We start from the raw sequence: 20248 nt of genomic DNA on the forward strand, positions 1-20248 counted from the left end.
AGCCACAAGTTTGTGGCAATTTGTTACAACAGCTGTAAGAAACTAATACAATTAGACATTGTATTAGTTTTTCATTCCTGCCATAATAAGTTACCATAAACTTAGCAGCTTAAAACAACACAAATTCATTGTCTCACAATTTCTGTAGGTCAGAAGTCCAGCATGACATAGCTGGGTCTTGTTTAGCACATCCCAAGGCTGGAATCGAGGTGCTGTCAGAGCTGTGTGCCTTTCGGGAGTCTCCAGGGGCAGAGCCTGCCCCCAAACTCATTGAAGTTAGAGGCTGAATTCAGTTCCTTGAGGCTGTAGGGCTGGTGTCCCTGCTTCCTTACTGGCTGTCAGCCTGGGGCCACTCCCTTAATATCAACTGCTGTGATCTCCATGTAGAGGCTGAAATTCATAGCGTTGTGTACATTCATCCCAGCACTTCTGGAAAAGCTATCCTTACTTTCAGGTTCCTGGGTGGTACAAACCGTTTGCACCCAACGACTAACTAAAAGGTTGGCGGTTCGAACTCACCCAGCAGCACCGTGGAAGAAAGTCCTGGCGATCTGCTTCCATAAAGATCACAGCCAAGAAAACCCTATGGAGCAGTTCTACTCTGTCACACATGGGGTCATCATGAGTAGGAATGGGCTCAATGGCAATGGGTTCGGTTTTTGGCATTCTTACTTCAGTAAAAGCAGCTGTGACTCTTAAAGTCTGCATTGTTAAATGACAATCATTGTTGGAATTGTGGAGAACCTTGTAAGGTTGCTAGCAGGACAGAGAAAAAAGCAAACCAACGAGATCCAGGAGAGAAAATAACATAGGTGTCACATGCATTTAAAACACGTATCTGCAGTTATAGCCCTGACAATTGAGCATCATGTTTTCATTAATATCTTTATTACAGCAGGTCTTTAGTCATTGCCATGAAAAATCTTCCATGAAACTTCACAAAATCCTTTAAGCTATTAGCATTAGCTTTTTTCTTTTTACGGAGTGACACTTTGTTAATTTATGAAATATTTACAGCGTTTACAAAAAGCAAGAGAATTTCTAATAAAGTTTCTTATACTTACAAAATGCATACATTATACTACTGCATTTGAGATGCCTTATTTGGTAGCCCAATTAAGCTATGACATAAAATAATTTACAAAGATATATTTAATCTCTCTTAATTAATTGGAAACAAAACCATATTAGCTATAAATAGTCCTTTACAATCACTGTAAAACACATTACTTGTTTTAACTCTAGCCTTAACTTTTACAAACACACTTACTGAATGAATTAGTTCAGATATCAAATAGAACTGTGCAATTAAAATTTCATTTAATACTACAAAAAGAAAAAAAAAAAACAATAAAACAAAAACAAACAAAAAACCTGAAAAGCAAACTGCCCGGTACTTCAAGTAAAAATTTGTAGAACCAGTTTTTATGCACACTTGAGGGAAGGGGCACCCGACACCATTGAAAATGAAATGCACGAAACACAATACTTTAAAGAATACGCTCAACAAATACACATCTGGGCACTGATTTCAAAGACTGCTGCTCCAGCAGGAGCTCACACACACAAGATGAAGAACCCTCCTTTGGTAGACAAGCTGGCTAGACTAGCGCGAGGTTTGCAAAAACATTCCCACCTAAGTAGCATCACGCCACCTGACACCCTTACACAGTGAGTGCTGTTTGCCACAACCTGAAAGCCATTCGGAATTTTCGGCAAGTTCATGAAAAATTTAGAAAATAGAACCAGCACAGTGAAAAAACAAATCATATTTAACTGGGCCCCATCAGTCCCTTAATATAAAAATAAGCTTCTCTTGAAAAGGAGGGGAAAACGCTTCATATTCCAAAATTTCAAAATAATGAGCAAAGCTCATCTCCGCAGCTATTTCTCCTTAAATCACCACTTAGGGTGGTACAAAATTTGGCAATTATGTAAACACCTTGCTTTTGGAGAATGCCTAGGACCTTGAGCTCAATTTGGTTTTGGCAGTAACACACATCTTTCACATTTGGATTCATTTTAGACAATCCAAAGTAACAATTAGAAGCAGCCTGGGGGAAAATCCATTTCACACACACATTTTCCCTTTTAACTTAAAATAATGTTGTTTCAATGAAACCCACAAAATCCATATTGTATACACAGTATTTCTAAACAGGTAAATTAAATTTAAATTTTCTTTTTAAAACCTGCTTATTTAATGGTGTCAGGATTTTCCAAAACATCATCTTGGCTCCTTTCTTCTGATTGCCATGTGGACACAGTATTTTTCTTGTAGTATGTATTATAAAAATAGAAGGCACATATTCAAGAGCTTAAGGTTTTTTTAAGGTTATGTTAGTTCAAGTTCTATATGGAGGCAAATCTTATAATCTACTTTGTACAAGATCAAAGTCAGATGTTTCCTTTATTCAGAGATGGAGCTCAGTGCCAGGGTTCCCGCTCAGAAGTGAGTTTGCACGTGGGGCATGATTTGGGAAGGACTTGCCGGGGAAGTCGGAGGATCGGAGATCTTGGCTGAGTTGGTAATCTGCAATTCCTCCAGCCGCTTGATGTATTCATCGCGCAAAGCTAAGAGCTCCATGTAACGCTGCTCCACTGGATTTGGCTGCTGGACAGAACCAGAAGACAAGAGTTACCCCTTCGTGCTGGCCAGGTCCCAAGAACACACCTATGCTACACTGCTGCTACTGCTGCTTTATGAATAAACCCTCTCCTTGAGGATTAACATAAAAACCAAGACCAAACCCATTGCTGTCAGCTCGATTCCAGCCGCTCTGAAGGAGAAAGATATGGCAGTCAGCTTCTGTAAAGATTACAGCCTTGGAAACCCTATGCGGCAGTTCTACTCTGTCCGATAGGGGCCATAGGAGTCAGAATTGACTCAATGGCACCCAACCACAACAATGTACTTAGTTTACACTTCTACCATCACATTTATTCCCCTGCGTTATAATCAGCTGCTTAGGTCCTGGGCTGTCCTGCAGGCCTGCCCCTTGAGGGTGGAGACTGCCTCTTCTGAATCTCTGCGTCCCCCCAGGGACACATGGGGACACTCAGGATTTGGGAAATAAACATACACAGTGCTGAGGGACATAAAGATGTACATAAGACACTGCACGTTCAGAACACCTACCCAGAAAGGAGAAGTTGTTTTCTCTTTCGAGTAAATTTCAATGGATCATACTATAAACCAATTACTGACTTAAATAAATAAAAGTCTGCTAGGGAATACACATTCCTCTCTGACCCAGTCCCATTCTGTGAAGCCATAGGAGAATAAGTGGAATAAATGTATTATAGCAAATTCCTCTCAAGATGTCACTTCAAGCCTGACTTGTCACGGAAGTACCATTACTGCCTTTATATAGTCAGAAATGATTTGCTCCAAATTCCTTGAATTTCAAGAATCACCCCAAGGACAAACGGGTGAGGAAGATTCTAGAATCTGTACAGAAATGGTCAACACTTTCTAAATGTTAACAGTGACTTATTTTATAGGACGAACACACTGCTCATCCATAAAAGTCTTTTTCATTAGAAAAGGAACACGTCTTCTGTAATAGCAGTTAGAGCCCTGGAAACACCCCCATGCACTCTTTACTTGATATTCCAAACACTACAACTACCACGAAATACATTCCCTCAATCTGCTTCTCAAATCCCAAATGAAACAAGTGAATGTTCTCAAGCCCTGGAATCTGTCATTTTCCAGAAGAATACACATTTCAACCATTACTAAATGGCAAGAGCCTTTCATGCAAGTGAGAGACCTTGAAGTGCCAGTGCCAGCTAAAGCTGGCATTTCCCCAGTGAGAAAGGGAGCCCGCTGGCTGGAGTCGGGCTCGCTGCCTGAGCGGAATCAACAATTAAGGAGACAGGCTGCAGCAACACAGCCTTGCTGTCGCTGTGATCTTTCCATTGGGATTAAAGCAAGCGCTCTCTGCAAGACTGGCCTGGGAGAACAGGCAGTGGACCGTTTGAACCTCAGACAGCAGTGCAAACCTTTACAAAGAGCAACCCCAAGCACGGACTATTCCTAAGGCTTAGAACAGGTCACTAAACAAAGAGCCTTGGGAGCCTTCTCTACAATCTGCTTTGGAATGGAGGTGGGGTGGGGGCGGGGGGAGAAGGAAAAGCTGAAGTATATCTTTAATAATATGTGGAGTCTTTTGCTTCAAAAATCATTGTTTCCATTTTTCATTGATAAATGGGGCCAAACAAATCTGCTATCTATGGACAGAACAATTATCTTTCTTTTACACGTAACCAGTACTAGTTGCCAGAGCCGACTCCGACTCACAGCAATCCCATGTGTGTCACAGTAGAACTGTGACTTTTTGCAAGTAGATCACCAGGAGCCTTTGGATGGATGGCTGTGAGCCTCCAACATTTCTGTTAGTCAATCAAGCAATGTTAACCATTTGCAGCACCCAGGGACTCCTTTAGAAGTAAAGGCCCTGGTTTAAAACAAAAACTCGTATGTTAGTTAACCTAGTACAGACACCTGGTCCAATAAGGGAAAACCTATTTTCTTACCCTGGAAGGATCTTCTAAGTTTGGTCCCTGTAAGGAATTTTCCAGTGATGGATATGTGATGTGTAACGGCTTCAAGTGATTAAACGAAATCCTTGGCTATCAAAACTTAGACACTTTCCAGAGCTTTAAATCAGCTTACACTTTAATAAAAATTATATTATCCATGTTGACAGAGAAATTCAAGTTAAACATCGATAAAAATAAATGGGTTAGTACTTAACAACAAGTTCAGAGATGTGTTTTTTTTTAAGTCTGATATTTTTCTCTCACGATATTAAAAAACATACCGAATAACATTATCTAAAAGCCCAGAAGTAGTAAGTCAGTCAGCATTATTCTCTTTTCACGGTGCCATTTCACTTACTTGTTGTTTGATTCTGGGGTTCCATCTAATGTAGTAATTGACCCAAAGTTCCAAGTGGCGCATACTGGCGACTGGATATAAAACGCGATTGATTTCTTTAGTATAGAAGGGATTTTTGAATTTTTCTTTATTACTGTTTATCAGTGACCATAGAGAAACAGTTTTTTCTGTAACTTTCTATAGAAAAAGAGAAAGTGGAAAGCGTAAGTAAAAACACACATAAACCATTTTGCAACCTCTGGCCATCCAGATCAGCGTCATCTTGAACCATATTGCTCTCTGCTGAGTCACACACATTTACATTATCCCCCTAATAGCTCAAAATGCTTCATGGGCCAGTGAGTGCCATTTACTGATATTGGCAGAGATAATGGCCTAGCTCGAGAGCCACTATTTCTACCCGAAGCTAGAGGTGCAGGATGCTGGAACATTAAATGCAATTCACTGATCCATGAAGACTATTCCAGGGTAAAACAGTTGTAAACAGATGGGTGCTCTTTTTTATTTTTGGTGAAAATATACACAAGAAAACCTATATCCATTCAACAATTTCTACACATACAGTTCAGTGACACCAGTGGTGGTTGTTTTCGTTAGGTGCTGTCAAGTTAGTTCCTACTCATAGCGACCCTGTGTACCATGGAATGAAACACTGCCCGGTCCTGCGCCATCCTCACAATCCTTGCTATATTTGAGCCCATTGTTGCAGCCACTGCGTCAATCCATCTTCTTGAGGGTCTTCCTCTTTTTCGCTGACCCTCTACCTTACCAAGCGTAATCTCCTTCTCCAGGGACTGATCCTTTCTGATAACATGTCCGAAGTATGAGATGTAGTCTCTCCATCCTCACTTCTAAGGAGCATTCTGGTTGTACTTCTTCCAAGAATGATTTGTTCATTCTTCTGGCAGTCCATGGTATATTCAATATTCTTCAACAACACCATAATTCAAAGGCACCAATTCTTCTTCGGTCTCTCTTATTCATTCATGATGTGATTGAAAATACCATGGCTTGGGTCAGGCGCACCTTAGTCTTCAAGGTGACATCTTTGCTCTTCAACACCTTGAAGAGGTCCTTTGCAGCAGATTTGCCCAATGCAACGTGTCTTTTGATTTCTTGACTGCTGCTTCCATGGCTGTTGATTGTGGATCCAAGTAAAATGAAATCCTTGACAACTTCAATCTTTTCTCCGTTTATCATGATGCTGCTCATCGGTCCATTTGTGAGGGTTTTTGTTTTCTTTATGTTGAGGTGTAATCCATACTGAAGGCTGTGGTCTTTGATCTTCATCAGTAAGTGCTTCAAGTCCTCTTCACTTTCAGCAAGCAAGGTTGTCCCATCTTTATATTGAAGGTTATTAATGAGTCTTCCTCCAATCCTGACGCCCCGTTCTTCTTCATATAGTCCAACTTCTGGGATTATTTGTTCAGCAAGCAGATTGAGTAACTATGGTGAAAGGATACAACCCCGATACACACCTTTCCTGACTTTACACCACGCACTATCCCGTTGCTGTGTTTTAACAATGACACTGGTTACAATCCTCATATTGTGTCACCATTCTCACCATCTCTACCTATGTTGTTTCACCACCATTAGCTTAGACTCACTGCCCCCTAAACTTTTCTTCTGTGCTTTAGTGTTACTGTTGTCAATTTGATTTCATATAGATAACTCTTTAAAAGGGCTCAATGTTCAAGGCAAACATTCTTTACTAGTTGGGCTAATCTGGTAAAGATGACTTCAGGGGAGAGTTTTGGTTCACGGTTTAACAATTATCTCAGGGCAACAGATTTGGCAGTTTCCCCAGTCTCAGTGGATCAGTAAGTCTGGCTTCATAAGAATTTGAAACTCTGTTCCACATTTTCCCCCTTCTTGATCAGGATTCAGCTACTGTGTGCTTGATCAAAATCTTCAATAATGGTAGCCAGGTACCTACCATCCAGTTCTTCTGGTCTCACGGCAAATGAGGTAGTAGTTCATAGAAGCACTTAGACCTATAGTCTATTTCCTTTTCCAATTCCTGGGTCTTCCTCTTCTGCTCCAGGCAAAGAGAGACCAATTGTTGTATCTGGGATGGCCACTCATAAGCTTTTAAGATCTCAGGCACTACTCACCAAACTGGGAGGTAGAACAGAAACTCTAAACACAATATTAGGCCAACTGACTGGACAGACCCACAAAACTATGACCCTAGACCTTCAAACCAAGAAAACTAATCTCATGAGGTGTTTAGTTGCAACTAAGTAGTACCAGCAACTTCAATCTTTTTTTGGAGGGGGGTTGCTGTTCCAATATTATATATAATGTCACATTTGCCATTTCGCCTTTTTTATAGTGTACAGCTTAGTGACATCAATTACATTACTAAAGTTGTGTAACTATTACCTTTAGTTGATGCCAATTTTCCCATCACCTTAAACAAAAATTCACTCCTTCCCAGAGAATGAGTTCCTCTTTCCCTCCCCGCTCCAGTAACCACTAATAACCATCACTCTTTATAAATTTGCCTATTCTTATCATGTCATGTAAATGAGAGCATATAATATTTGACCTTTTGTGATTGACTTATTTCACTCAGCAAATCTTTGAGGTTCATCCATGTTATAGCATGTACCAGGACTTCATTTTTCTTTACGGCTGAGTAATATTCCATTGTACATATGTAGCACACTGTGTTTATCCATTCATCTGCTGATGGGCACTAGGGTTGTTTCCACCTTTTGGCTATTGTGTATAGTGCTGCTATGAACATTTGTGTACCAGATTTTGTGTGGACATATGTTTTTAATTCTCTTGAATAAGTACCTAGGAGTGAAATTACTGGGTCATATGGTAGCTCCATGTTTAACTTTTTCAGGAACCACCAAACTGTTTTCCACAGTAGTTCTCACCACTTTACATCCCCATCAGCAATGGGTAAGGGTTCTAATTTCTCTGCCTCCCTGTCCACAGAGAGAGTTCTTTCAAGATCCTGCCTGGAACATAAGGTGCCAAGAATACTAGGAACTAAATCAGGGGAGGGAGCTGGGGATCTCAACAGTCAGCACTTACCTGTTGGCCTCATCCTCCTCATGATACTACAGTCCCCAGCCCAGAAGCCCACTCTTACCCTCTCCAGAGAGGAACGCTCTGGACCTTTGTCAGAGGCCTCCACTCCAGAAAGGGGTGGAGGGAATCTGGGAATCTAAATCCTTATTCTAAATAGATCTTCAACTTATTTTATTCTTCTCCCTTTGCCCCAGATGTCTGGTACAGCTCATCCCTGAATCCTCTGGGGTTCCTGTGACGCAAAGTGGGTTGGTTCTTGGCTTTCTTCACTGCTAATTTGAGATTAGGTTATCTGAAGCTAAATTATTCACCATTATCTACCGCTTTCCAGCCTCCACCATTTTGTTGCTGTGCCTCCTTCCTCATTTCCCCTGTTCTTATAGGTTTGGCCTTTAATATTCCCTTTTGATTTCATGGCAGATTAGACACATTTTGGAGAGCCTCTACTAAAGAGATGAGCATTATTACTCACCTGTCTTTCTCGAGCAGATTCACAATTGAACAAGAAAGTACCAAACCGGCAACTATACAGATGATCCAAAATTGTAATCAAAAATTGTTCATTGAACTCAAAAGCTGTAGGGAACTAGACAAAAACAAACAAGCCAACATAGCATGAAGAATTGAGATTGATGTTTTATTAACTGAAAAGATGCATTGTAAAAGTAAATAAATGTGGCCACATTGTGGCGTTCCAGAAAGGATAGCAGGGGCTGCAATCTGCACACGCCCTATACCTCATTTGTTGGTGTTTTGCTCAGGACCAAGAAGTTTAAATAAGTGTGAAGTAAGGAATAAAGAAGAAAAGCAGGAAAACTGTCCTGTTTTCTGAGTTCTCTTGAGCCTATACAGTGTATCCAAAATCAAACCAAACTCATTGCCTTTAAGTGGATTCTGACTCATTGTGACCCTATAGGACAGAGAAGAACTGCCCCATAGGGTTTCCAAGGAGCAGCTGGTAGATTCCAACTGGTGACCTTTAGGTTAGCAGCCCGAGCTGTTAACTACTGCATGGCTCTTAACCACTGTGTCACTAGGGTACATAAAGCCAAAGAAACCCCAAACCTGTTGCTGTTGAGTCGATTTTGACTTACAGCGACCACAGCCCAGTGCACGCCATACGGCAGTTTAATTATTTAAAGTGTTATGAGTTAACAGACATGCCTATATTCAAAGGCCAGTTTAGAACGTATGTAAACTACAACTTAGTATCGTCAATGCCACTGCTCCTCCATTGGTAGAGACGATACAGTTAAATGTTGAATTTTTTAAATTTATATGGTAAATTCCGGACAAATAACTAATAACGAGAATAGAACACTGAATTCCCATGTACCCAACACCCGCTTCAACAACCATTCACATGTGGCCCACCTTCTTTCATCTCTATCCCTGCTGTGAATTATTTTGGATAAAATCCCAGATATCAGATGCAAACACTTAGTTTTAACATTAATTCAAACGTATTTTCATCCTATATGTCCCTTACCTGTTTGGACATTTGCCACACGCAATCGATAAACTGTAGAAAAATAGGAGATCGGTCAGCATCGGCGTGGTTTTTATCACCGTGACCTATTCTCTGCAATGAATCAGCAAAGATGAGTTGTTTTAGTCCATGGGTACACATCTCAAGAAAGCATACCAGGTGTTGTCCAGTGGGCTCCAACTCACAGCAACCCCATATATGTCACAGTAGAACGGTGCGCCATAGCATTTTCAAAGGATGACTTTTCAGAAGTAGATCACCAGGCCTTTCTTCCCAGGAGCCTCTGGATGGTCTCAAAGCACCAATCTTTTGGTTAGTAGTCTAGCACTTAACTGTTTGCGCCATCCAGGGATGTGAACAAAGCACACAACCCCCAAAATGTGATGATACGGCAACCTGTCTTCTAAAAGCCAGGTTTATCAGAGAATAAACAGTATACTGTATTTTTCCATGTCACCATTCATCTGTCAGTTTGTCATACTGTGGGGGCTTGTGTGTTGCTGTGATGCTAGAAGCTACGCCACCAGTATTTCAAACACCAGCAGGGTTACCCTTGGTGGACAGGTTTCAGCTAAGCTGCCAAACTAAGACGGACTAGGAAGAAGGACCCAGCAGTCCACTTCTGAAAAGCATTAGCCAGTGAAAACCTTATAAACAGCAGCAGAACACTGTCTGATGCAGGGCTGGAAGATGAGCCCCTCAGGTTGGAAGGCACTTAAAAGACAACTGGAGAAGGGCTGCCTTCTCAAAGTAGAGCTGACTTTAAGGACACGGATGGAGTCAAGCTTTCGCGACTTTAATTTGCTGATGTGGCACGACTCAAAATGAGAAGAAACACCTGCAAACATCCATTAATAATTGGAACATGGAATGTATGAAATATGAATCTAGGAAAATTGGAAATCGTCCAAAATGAAATGGAACGCATAAACATTGATATCCTAGGCATTAGTGAGCTGAAATGGACTGGTATTGGTCATTTTGAATCAGAGAATCATATGATCTACTATGCCAGGAGTGACAACTTGAAGAGGAATGGTGTTGCATTCATCATCAAAAAAGAACATTTCAAGATCTATCCTGAAGTCCAACCCTGTCAGTGGTAGGATAATATCCATACACCTACAAGGAACAGCAGTTAATACGACTATTATTCAAATTTACACATCAACCACTAAGGCCAAAGATGAAATTGAAGATTTTTACCAACTTTTGCTGTCTGCAATTGATCAAACATGCAATCAAGAGGCCCTGATAATTACTGGTGATTGGAATGAGAAAGTTGGAAACAAAGAAGAATCGGTAGTTGCAAAATATGGCCTTGGTGATAGAAACGACGCTGGAGATTGAATGACAAAATTTTGCAAGACCAATGACTTCTTCATTGCAAATACCTTTTTTTGACAATGTAAACAGCAACTATATACATGGACCTCACCAGAAGGAATACACAGGGATCAAATCGACTACATTTGTGGAAAGAGACGATGGAGAAGCTCAATATCATCAGTCAGAGCAGGGCCAGGGGCAGACGGCAGAACAGACCCATCAATTGCTCATATACAAGTTCAAGTTGAAGCCAAACAAAATTAGAGCAAGTCCACGAGAGCCAAAACATGACCTTGAGTATATCCCACCTGAATGTAGAGACCATCTCAAGAACAGATTTGATGCGTTGAACACTAATGACGGAAGACCAGGTGAGTTGTGAAATGACATCAAGAACATCATACATGAAGAAAGATGGGAAAGAAAGGACCAAAATAGATGTCAGAAGAAACTCTGAAACTGGCTCTTGAACGTAGAGTATCTAAAGCAAAAGGAACAAATGATCTCATAAAAGAGCAGAACAAATGATCTCAAAGGGCAACTCAAGAAGACAAAGTATTATAAGGAAACATGCAAAGCTCTGGCTTAGAAAACCAAAAGGGAAGAACACGCTCAGCATTTCTCAAGGTGAAAGAACTGAAGAAAAAATTCAAGCCTCGAGTTGCAGTACTGAAGAATTTTACACGGAAAATATTCAATGAAGCAGGAAGCATCAAAAGAAGATGGAAGAAATACGCAGTCACTGTACCAAAAAGAATTGGTCAACGTTCAACAATTTCAGCAGGTAGCATACGACCAAGAACTGATGGTACTGAAGGAAGAAGTCCAAGCTGTACTGAAGGCATTGGCGAAAAACAAGGCTCCAGGTGATGTTTCAACAAACAGATGCAGCACTGTAGGTGCTCAATCGTCTATGCCAAGAAATTTAGAAGACAACTCCCTGGCCCGCCAACCGACTGGAAGAGATCTGTATTTGTTCCCATCCCAAGAAAGATGATTCAAGAGAATGCAGGTATTACCATACAAAATCATTTACTATCACATGCAAGTAAAATTTTGCTGAAGATCATTCAAAAGCAGTTGCAGCAGTACATCGCCAACGAGCTACCAGAAATTCCGGCCTGATGCAGAAGAGGACGTGGAATGAGGGATATCACCGCTGATGTCAGATGGATCCTGGCTGAAAGGAGAGAATATCAGAAAGATGTTCACCTGTGTTTTATTGACTATGCAAAGGCATTTGACTGTGTGGATTGTAACAAACCATGGGTAACTTCGCAAAGAATGAGAATTGCATAACACTTAATTGTGCTCATAAAGAACCTGTACATAGACCAAGAGGCAGTCGTTGGAACAGAACCAGGGGATGCTTCATGGTTTAAAGTCAGGAAAGGTGTGGATCACGGCTGTATCATTTCACCATATGTATTCAATCTGTGTGCTGAGCAAATAATCCCAGAAACTGGACTATATGAAGAAGAATGGGGCATCAGGATTGGAGGAAGACTCGTTAACAACTTGTGATATGCAGATGACACAACTTTGCTTGCTGAAAGTGAAGAGGACTTGAAGCACTTACTAATGAAGATCAAAGATCACAGCCTTCAGTATGGATTACACCTCAACATAAAGAAAACAAAAATCCTCACAACTGGACCTATAAGCAACATCATGATAATGGCAGAAAAGATTGAGATTGTCAAGGATTTCATTTTACTAGGGTCCACACTCAACACCTATGGAAGCAGCAATCAAGAAATCAAAAGTCGCATTGTATTGGGCAAATCTGCTGCAAAAGGCCTCTTCAAGGTGTTAAAAAGCAGATGTCACTTTGAGGACTAAGGTTCGCCTGTCCCCAAGCCATGGAATTTTCAATTGCCTCATGTGCATGTGAAAGCTGGACAATGAATAAGAGAAACCGAAGAAGAACTGATGCCTTCGAATTATGGTGCTGGCGAAGAATACTGAATATACTGTGGACTGCCAGAAGAACAAACAAATCTGTCTTGGAAGAAGTACAGCCAGAACGGTCCTTAGAAGCAAGGATGGTGAGACATCATCTCATGTCCTCTTAACATATTATCAGGAGGGAACCAGTCCCTGGAGAAGTACGTCATGCTTGGTAAAGTAGAAGGTCAGTGAAAGAGAAGAAAACCCTCAATGAGAAGGGTTAACACAGTGGCTGCCAACAATGGGCTCAAACATAGCGACTGTTGTGAGGATGACACAAGACCAGGCAGTGTTTTGTTTTATTGTGAGTCGGAAGTGACTCGACAGCACCTAATAACATCGTTTTCAAGGTTCATCCCTGTTGTAGCATGTATCAGAGTTCACTTCTCTTTAAGGCTGAATAATATTCCATTGTACGATGGACCACATTTTATTTATTCATTCTTCCATTGGTGGATGTTGTGATGATTATTTAATTTTTTTTTTAAGCTGCTTTTTTGGAGATAAAATTCACACACCAAAAAGTTCACCCTAACAACAACAAAACAACATTTTTCCCTATGGCAATAATGTAAGGCTTTGAAATTATGGAAATTAAGTATATCTACTTCTGTACAGCTCCAATAAAAACTGGCAAAGCATTATCATCTTGTATGAGTGCTACAGCTATTTCATATGGTTGGAATGTTACACATGTCAAGTCAGGGACAGCTGCAGAGAGAAAGGCCTGGATTATCCAGCACAGCAGGCCACTGGTACGTGTAATGGGGGCTCCCCAAAGAAGTTCTTTCCGTTGCTAAGGGACCAATCCTAAAGTTTCAAGACTTGAAACCATGTCAGAAAGGTGGGATTATTATAATTAAAAGTCGGTTCTTTCTTCCCTAAAAACGGGCACAAAAGCCTCACCATTTATTCATTTACTAAACAATGATTCTTTCTACTTGAAAATGGTATTCACACCACCTAGGAAATTTGGAGGAAGGAGAAAAAGGTTTCATAGGAGGGCTTCTGACACTGTGTCTATGGGGCCCTTTAGGAGACTCTCCTGGGAGTTTGTTAAAAATGCTTACTCAAACGGCCTCTGGAGGGAAGACCTGCAAATACGAATTTTAACAGGTTCTCTAGGTGATTTTAAAAACATGTATCAAAAAATAACATGAAAGGCTGCAAATAAAATAGTAGCATTTCTTTAAAAAAATACATTTGGCTCTAATAGCTATAATATTAGCTGAGAAAGACTTATCGTCCCATCTTCCTTCTGCTCAATTTCAATTTAAACATTTCTATGCAAACTGTATTACTCTCAAGTCAACAGGAGTGGAAATGGATAAACATGTCTCCCAAAAAGACTTTAAATAACCAAAGGCATCACACATTTGCAAACCATAAAGTGGTTTTTATTACCTCCCTCGGATTTTATTTTTAAAAGGGAATACATGGTTTAACTACCAATTTTCTAATCTTCTATGGCAATGACCTGATGTTTTAAAAAAATTAGCTTCATTATTTACTTACAGATGCAAATTTATGTCCAAAACTTATCCATTCTTTTTGTACCAGTATTTCGAAGCCTTCAATGCTCCGATAGAAGCTGTCCAGCATCAGCATGGCCAGGGACGTGAGCTGGGCTGTCCTGTCCCATCCATCACTGCAGTGCACCAGCACTGAGCTCTTTCCTGAGGACACTTTGTCTGCCACTTGAATGGCTCCCGTCAAAACCAGCTGCAATGAAGAAGATGGGAGTCGATATCGAGTTATAAGACGCTGCTTACATTTGAAATGATACTTTTTAATTGCAGAAAAAGTCTTATTTTAAAGTACTGACTTATGTCTAGAACAGAAACACTTCTGAAACTGGAACACCAGGAGTGGCAGTATGCATTGGAGCACGCTGAGGTATTCAAAAACAAAAACAGACAAACAGAAAGCCAAGTGGCATTTAACGCTGATTTTCATATTAGTAAAATAACTGGCCCAGTGGGTCTAGTCTAGACCTTAAAGGCCTGATACAATGGAAATCAACTTTTGGCCTTTAAATTAATAAAATGTGAACTCCTATTTGACTCATAAATAGAGGAACACTTATCCTAAAGATGATGGCATTCTAGTAAAACTTTGAGACTTTGAACTAACTGTATGTATACAAAGAGTCACTGCTATGATGTCATTTTTTGATGATTCCACAGCTTACTGAGGTAGAATTCACATGCCATACAATTGAGCCATCAGAAGCGCTTAGTTCAATAAGATTTAGTTGCTTATACAGTTGTGCAACCACCACCACAGTTCAACTGTAGAACGCTTTCACCACCCAAAAAAGTTCCCTCATACTCATTTGAGGTCAATGCCTGCTCCCATCCTCAACCTCAGGCAACCAGCGATTTGCTGTCTCTATGAATCTGCTTATTTTATGCAGTATTTGTCCTCCTGTGACTGATTTCTTTCACTCAGCATCACGTTTTCAAGGTTCATCCATGTGGTAGCCTATCTCACGGATAAATAATATCTCAATGGATAGACCACATTTTGTTTATCTATTCATCTGTTGCTGGACATTTCAGTTGTTTCTGTCTTTTCACTATTATAAATAATACTGCTACGAACACTGGTATACATGTGTCTGTTCGCATTTCTGCTTTCAATTCTTTTGAGTGTATGCCTAGGAGTAGAATTTCTGGGTCATACGGTAATCTATATTTAACTTTTTGAGGAAACACCAAACTGTTTTCCACAGTGTACAATCCTTTTTTAAAACAAATCTTTTTTTTTTTTCAGAATAGTTTTATATTTACAGAAATTGTGAAGGTACTACAGAAAGTTCCCATACACCTGATCCAGTTTCCCCCGTTGTTAACGTGGTAAATTCTACGGTATATTTGTCACAACTAAAGAACCAGAACTGACCCATTATCATAAACTCAAGTCCAGTCTTTATTCAGATTTCCTTAGTTTTTACCTAATGCCCTTTTTCGTTTCCAGGATCCCATCCTGCATACATTATATTTAGTTGTCACAATTCATTTTTTTGCAATTTATTTTTGAGGACGATAAAGGAAAATGAAATTTAGACAGGCAAAATAAAAATACAATTCCCATCAAGTTAGAACATAAAATTTGACTAGAAAACAATCTATGTTAATAATTCATCGATTTAAAGGAGGCTGTTTTTGCTGATGGTGTTGTTTATTACTGTTAAATGATTTCTAAAAGTGTTAGTTCCCTCAAATAGCTTTGGGTGCTTTGGCTTAAAAGAGTGAAGGATTTTTGATGTCTTTATCAAGATGAAGGATTGGACATAATAAAAATACAAAACCCAGTCTTTAAAAAAAAAAAAAAGTCGATTTGAGATTACTTTCAATCAAAACAACCTCTGTTTAGGTCCTTGGGGTCATACCCAGTAATGGTGAGATAGTAAACCGGCCATTTCCTAAGTCAACCCACAGGAAAGATTGAACTACCTACTACCGATGAGGTGGAAAGAGACTCGTACAAACACTCAAGATATCCTGGAGGTGATGTTGCAAAAGCTTTAATTTGTTGTTGTGGTATGCTGTCGAGTCAATTCTGACTCATAGCGACCCTACAGGACAGGGCAGAACTGTCCCATAATGTTTCCTAGCCTGTAATCTTTAGGTTAACCCGTTGTCATCAAGTCGATTTCAACTCATAGTGGCCCTATAGGTCAGAGTACAATTGTCCCATACGGTTTCCAAAGCTGTAATCTTTATGGAAGCAGATTGCCACATCTTTCTCCTGCAGAGTAGCTGGTGGGTTTGAACCGCCAGCCTTTTAGTTAGCAGGCAAGCGCTTAAGCACTGTACCACCAGGGCCCCTTAATCTTTAGGTTAGGTAAGCAAATGATAAACACAAAAGTGTCAAATATAGAATATATATTACAAGTGTTTTGTCTCTCAGTGTTGACTTCTTTAAAAATTTAAGGAATTAAAAAAATCCTATTCCATTAAGCAATTATTTTTAAATATGCAATTTTTAAAATATACTTGCCTTGATATGTTCTAACCAATGAGTAGACTCCAAACTGGACAACCAGTGAGATTCTTCCACATTAGGATAAACAATGTCTTTCACTTTTTTTAACGATTCCCGCATAACATGAATATTATGAATGTCCAAGAATAAAAGTTCTGTGTTATGGTATGCATCATCACTTTCATATCCTCCTCCTGTTGCCTGAGAAGCAACAAAATATATAAACGGTAAGTTGGGTTTTCTATTTCATCAGTAACTTACACAAAGGTTTCAAAACTTATTTGTCGTCCAAATTGTAACCTAAAAGCCTCCAGTTTAAGTACAGTAATTGACTTGACTGGGCTTTCTATCCAACACTAAGCATCAACAACATGAATCACACCATGAACTGGAAAAAGGTGGCAGGCTGGCAATTCCCTGGGGATCTGTATTTCTGAAAACAATTTTTTTTTTCCCAAAGAGTCATATAATTACTAGCTCTTCTTCTGGATCAGGAAAGGGAAGGGCAGGTTCTGCATGGTCCTCATTCACCATCAACTTGGTAGCCGAAACAGTGTTCTTCAGGGGGGAGCCAGCCAAATCGAGGCAGCAGCAGGCACACTTGGCTTTGTAAGAGACTTCACATAAGGCACAATGGGTTAAAGGAAAGCCACAGACCTAGGCTAGTAGCTCGGCTTCCACCCTTATTTGCTGTGTGATCTGGAACAAGGCATTTAACCTCTCTGAGCCGCAATTTCCTCTTCTGTAGCATAGGAGATAATAATACCTACGTTTCATTGGATTAAAGGAGCTAACACCAGCCACCATTTGATGAGCCATATGATGTTTCAGGGAGCCCTGGTGGCACAGTGGTTAAGAGCTTGGCTGCTAACAAAAAGGTTGGAAGTACAATTCCACCAGGCACTCCTTGGAAACGATATGGGGTAGTTCTACTCTGCCCTATAGGGTCGCTATGAGTTGATATTGACTTGATAGCAACAGGTTCCATTTTCTTTGTTTCTTTGGTATCATGTTTCAGGTACTGTGCTTTTTGCTTTACACGACTTTCCAACTCTCACAGCAGTACTGCAAGATAGGTATTTACTATCCCCCCTTTGCAAATAAGAAAAGAGATTCTACTGAACTATCCCCAAAGTCCCAGAGGTAATACGTGGAATCTCAATCTAGTTTGACTTCAATGCTTGGGCCTTCCCTACTACACCATGAGTATTTCTCTGCTATGGAAATACTAAGGGCAGAGAAGACAAGATGGCCACCACCTACGTCAAAGCCTACAATTATTAACTTGCCAGGGCAGGCATTGCTTCACCTATACAGTATGATAAAGAGGGTCCGTTTTCCATGTAGACAAAAAAAGGAATAGTATGTTTTTGTTTAGAAACCTGGCTGCATTCTGCTTAAAAGTTTTAAAATGCCATGTAGCACGTGGCCTTTGGCCCTTTAAGTTGAACAGTTTAGAGGGTCGCAAAGAAACCAGAGCCACTAACTTCAGAGCACCAGTAGCAAGAGGGCAGGGAAACATCGGCCTGGAATTCAAGAGTCAAGGGAAGTCACTAGAAATATGTGCAGTCACTACCACCTGCTGTTTTCCCTTTTAACATTAGGAGGAATCTCAACTTGTAGCTGGGGTAGAAGGGCACAAGCAACCAATGGCTTTTTCTGGGTTAGCAGAAAGGAGTCACAGAGAAGGTTTCCTGCAGTAGAAGTAAGGCTACCCCTAGAACTTCAAGCCTGGAGACCTATGTCAGCCAGAGGCCTTGGGATCCAAGGACTCTAGGCGAGAAAAGTAATGCATTTTACTCAAGTACTTAAGTAGAAATGTTTCTTTAAAGCTTCCTGTAAATAGCATCAATTGTTGTTAGGTGCCGTCCAGTCAGTTCCAACTCACAGTGACCCCACGTACCACAGAATAAAATACTGCCCAGTCCTGCGTCGTCCTCACAGTCGTTGTTATGCCTGAGCCCATTATTGCAGCCACTGTGTTAATCCATCTCATTGAGGATCTTCCTCTTTTCCGCTGACCCTCTACTTTACCAAGTATGATGTCCTTTTCCAGGGACTGATCCCTCTTGCCAACATGTCCAAAGTATGCAGGACGCAGTCTCGCCATCATTGCCTCTAAGGAGCATTCTGGCCGCACTTCTTCCAAGACAGACTTGTTCATTCTTCTGGCAGTCCACGGTATATTCAATATTCTTCGTCAACACCACAATTCAAAGGCATCAATTCTTCTTTGGTCTTCTTCACTCATTGCCCAGCTTTCACATGCATATGAAGTGACTGAAAACACCATGGCTTGGGTCAGGCGCACCTTAGTCTTCAGGGTGACAACTTTGCTTTTTAACACTTTAATAGCATCAGTAGTAGACAGTAAATATGAACTTTGTTGTTCAAAAAAAGTTACTAAACCAAAAAAACAAAAACAAAAAAAGACACAAGATCCATTGCCGCCGAGTCAATTCTAACTCACAGTGACTCTACAGGACAGAGTAGAACTGCCACCAGGGCTCTTTAAGTTACTAGGTAAAAAATAATGTACAAAGGTGCCACATTCCCCCTTCCTGGTTAACCCATGCCTCGGGGAAGAAAGCCTTGGCAGTGCTGGTCATAAGGTCACAACAGAGGCCCCATCTACCCAGTAGTTGCTTCTACAAGCTGCAGGCCTAGGCTTAGGGGGAAGGGCCAGCCTGAGTTTTGCTGGATGTGCAAGCCTATAATGGATCCAATAACATATGTCACCCTCCCCTAGACAGATGATCTGTTTCTCTACACAAGTGGCTTTTAAATAATCATGGTAATTTCCAAAGAGATTCTTGACACTGGCGTTCCTTTTAGACTAGAACTGAAAATGATAAATGAAAAAAAAGAAAAGGAAAAAGATACTTAGGACTCACTGCCAAAGTTTCTGGTAAAACCAGACATGAACAGCAGTCTGTTTTCATTTATCACACTGTACCACCACAAAACAAGGGGCTTGGTGCTGGGTCTCACCTATGCCTCGGTTTTGTTTGTTTATTGAATTTAAAATGGTGTGATGTGGCTTGGGACATGCGGGGTTGTCAATTTCTAAATGTCCACAAAAGAGGGAAAAATTACATCCAAAGAGAACAGAAGTCAGAAGGGGAAAAAGCATAGATCGAATTCCGGAAAGTTCAAATTCGCCATCTCTGGTTAGTTTTGAAGTCTTCTTTTTCGGTTTCCTTTTTACAACAAAACAAGAGCAGCCCAGATTATTGAGTGTTCTTAGGTTGTTGTTAGGTGCTGTCGAGTCAGCTCCTGCTCATAGTGACCTCATACAGAACAGAACGCAACACTGCCTGGTCCTGCGCCATCCTCACAGCTGTTGCTATGCTTGAGCCCACTGTTGCAGCTGCTGTACCAGTCTATCTCTTTGAGGGTCTTCCTCTTTTTTGCTGACCCTCCAACTTGACTAAGGATGATGTCCTTCTCCAGGGACTGCTTCCTCCGGACAACATGTCCAAAGTACTTGAGATGTAGTCTCGCCATCTCCGCTTCTAAGGAGCACTCTGGCT

General features: G+C 40.6%; 1 protein-coding gene across 3 annotated transcripts in view; it reads right to left on the minus strand.

Annotated features, from left to right (window-relative positions):
• Positions 1 to 872: 872 nt before the first annotated feature.
• MTM1 (myotubularin 1) overlaps positions 873 to 20248 on the minus strand; it is a 108075-nt gene continuing 88699 nt past the window's right edge. For 2 of the 3 annotated variants that reach the window (XM_049871624.1, XM_049871627.1), the window contains 6 exons: positions 16731 to 16916; positions 14241 to 14447; positions 9447 to 9539; positions 8430 to 8543; positions 4907 to 5083; positions 873 to 2614 (listed from right to left, as the gene is read on the minus strand). In XM_049871624.1, the coding sequence (XP_049727581.1) occupies positions 2447 to 2614; positions 4907 to 5083; positions 8430 to 8543; positions 9447 to 9539; positions 14241 to 14447; positions 16731 to 16916 (945 nt within the window). In that variant the 3' untranslated portion in view covers positions 873 to 2446. The remainder of the gene's footprint in view (positions 2615 to 4906; positions 5084 to 8429; positions 8544 to 9446; positions 9540 to 14240; positions 14448 to 16730; positions 16917 to 20248) is intronic. The other variant, XM_049871626.1, reaches the window with a different exon arrangement.

The sequence above is a fragment of the Elephas maximus genome, chromosome X, assembly GCF_024166365.1.
Source record: "Elephas maximus indicus isolate mEleMax1 chromosome X, mEleMax1 primary haplotype, whole genome shotgun sequence".
In the NCBI taxonomy this organism is placed as follows: domain Eukaryota; kingdom Metazoa; phylum Chordata; class Mammalia; order Proboscidea; family Elephantidae; genus Elephas; species Elephas maximus.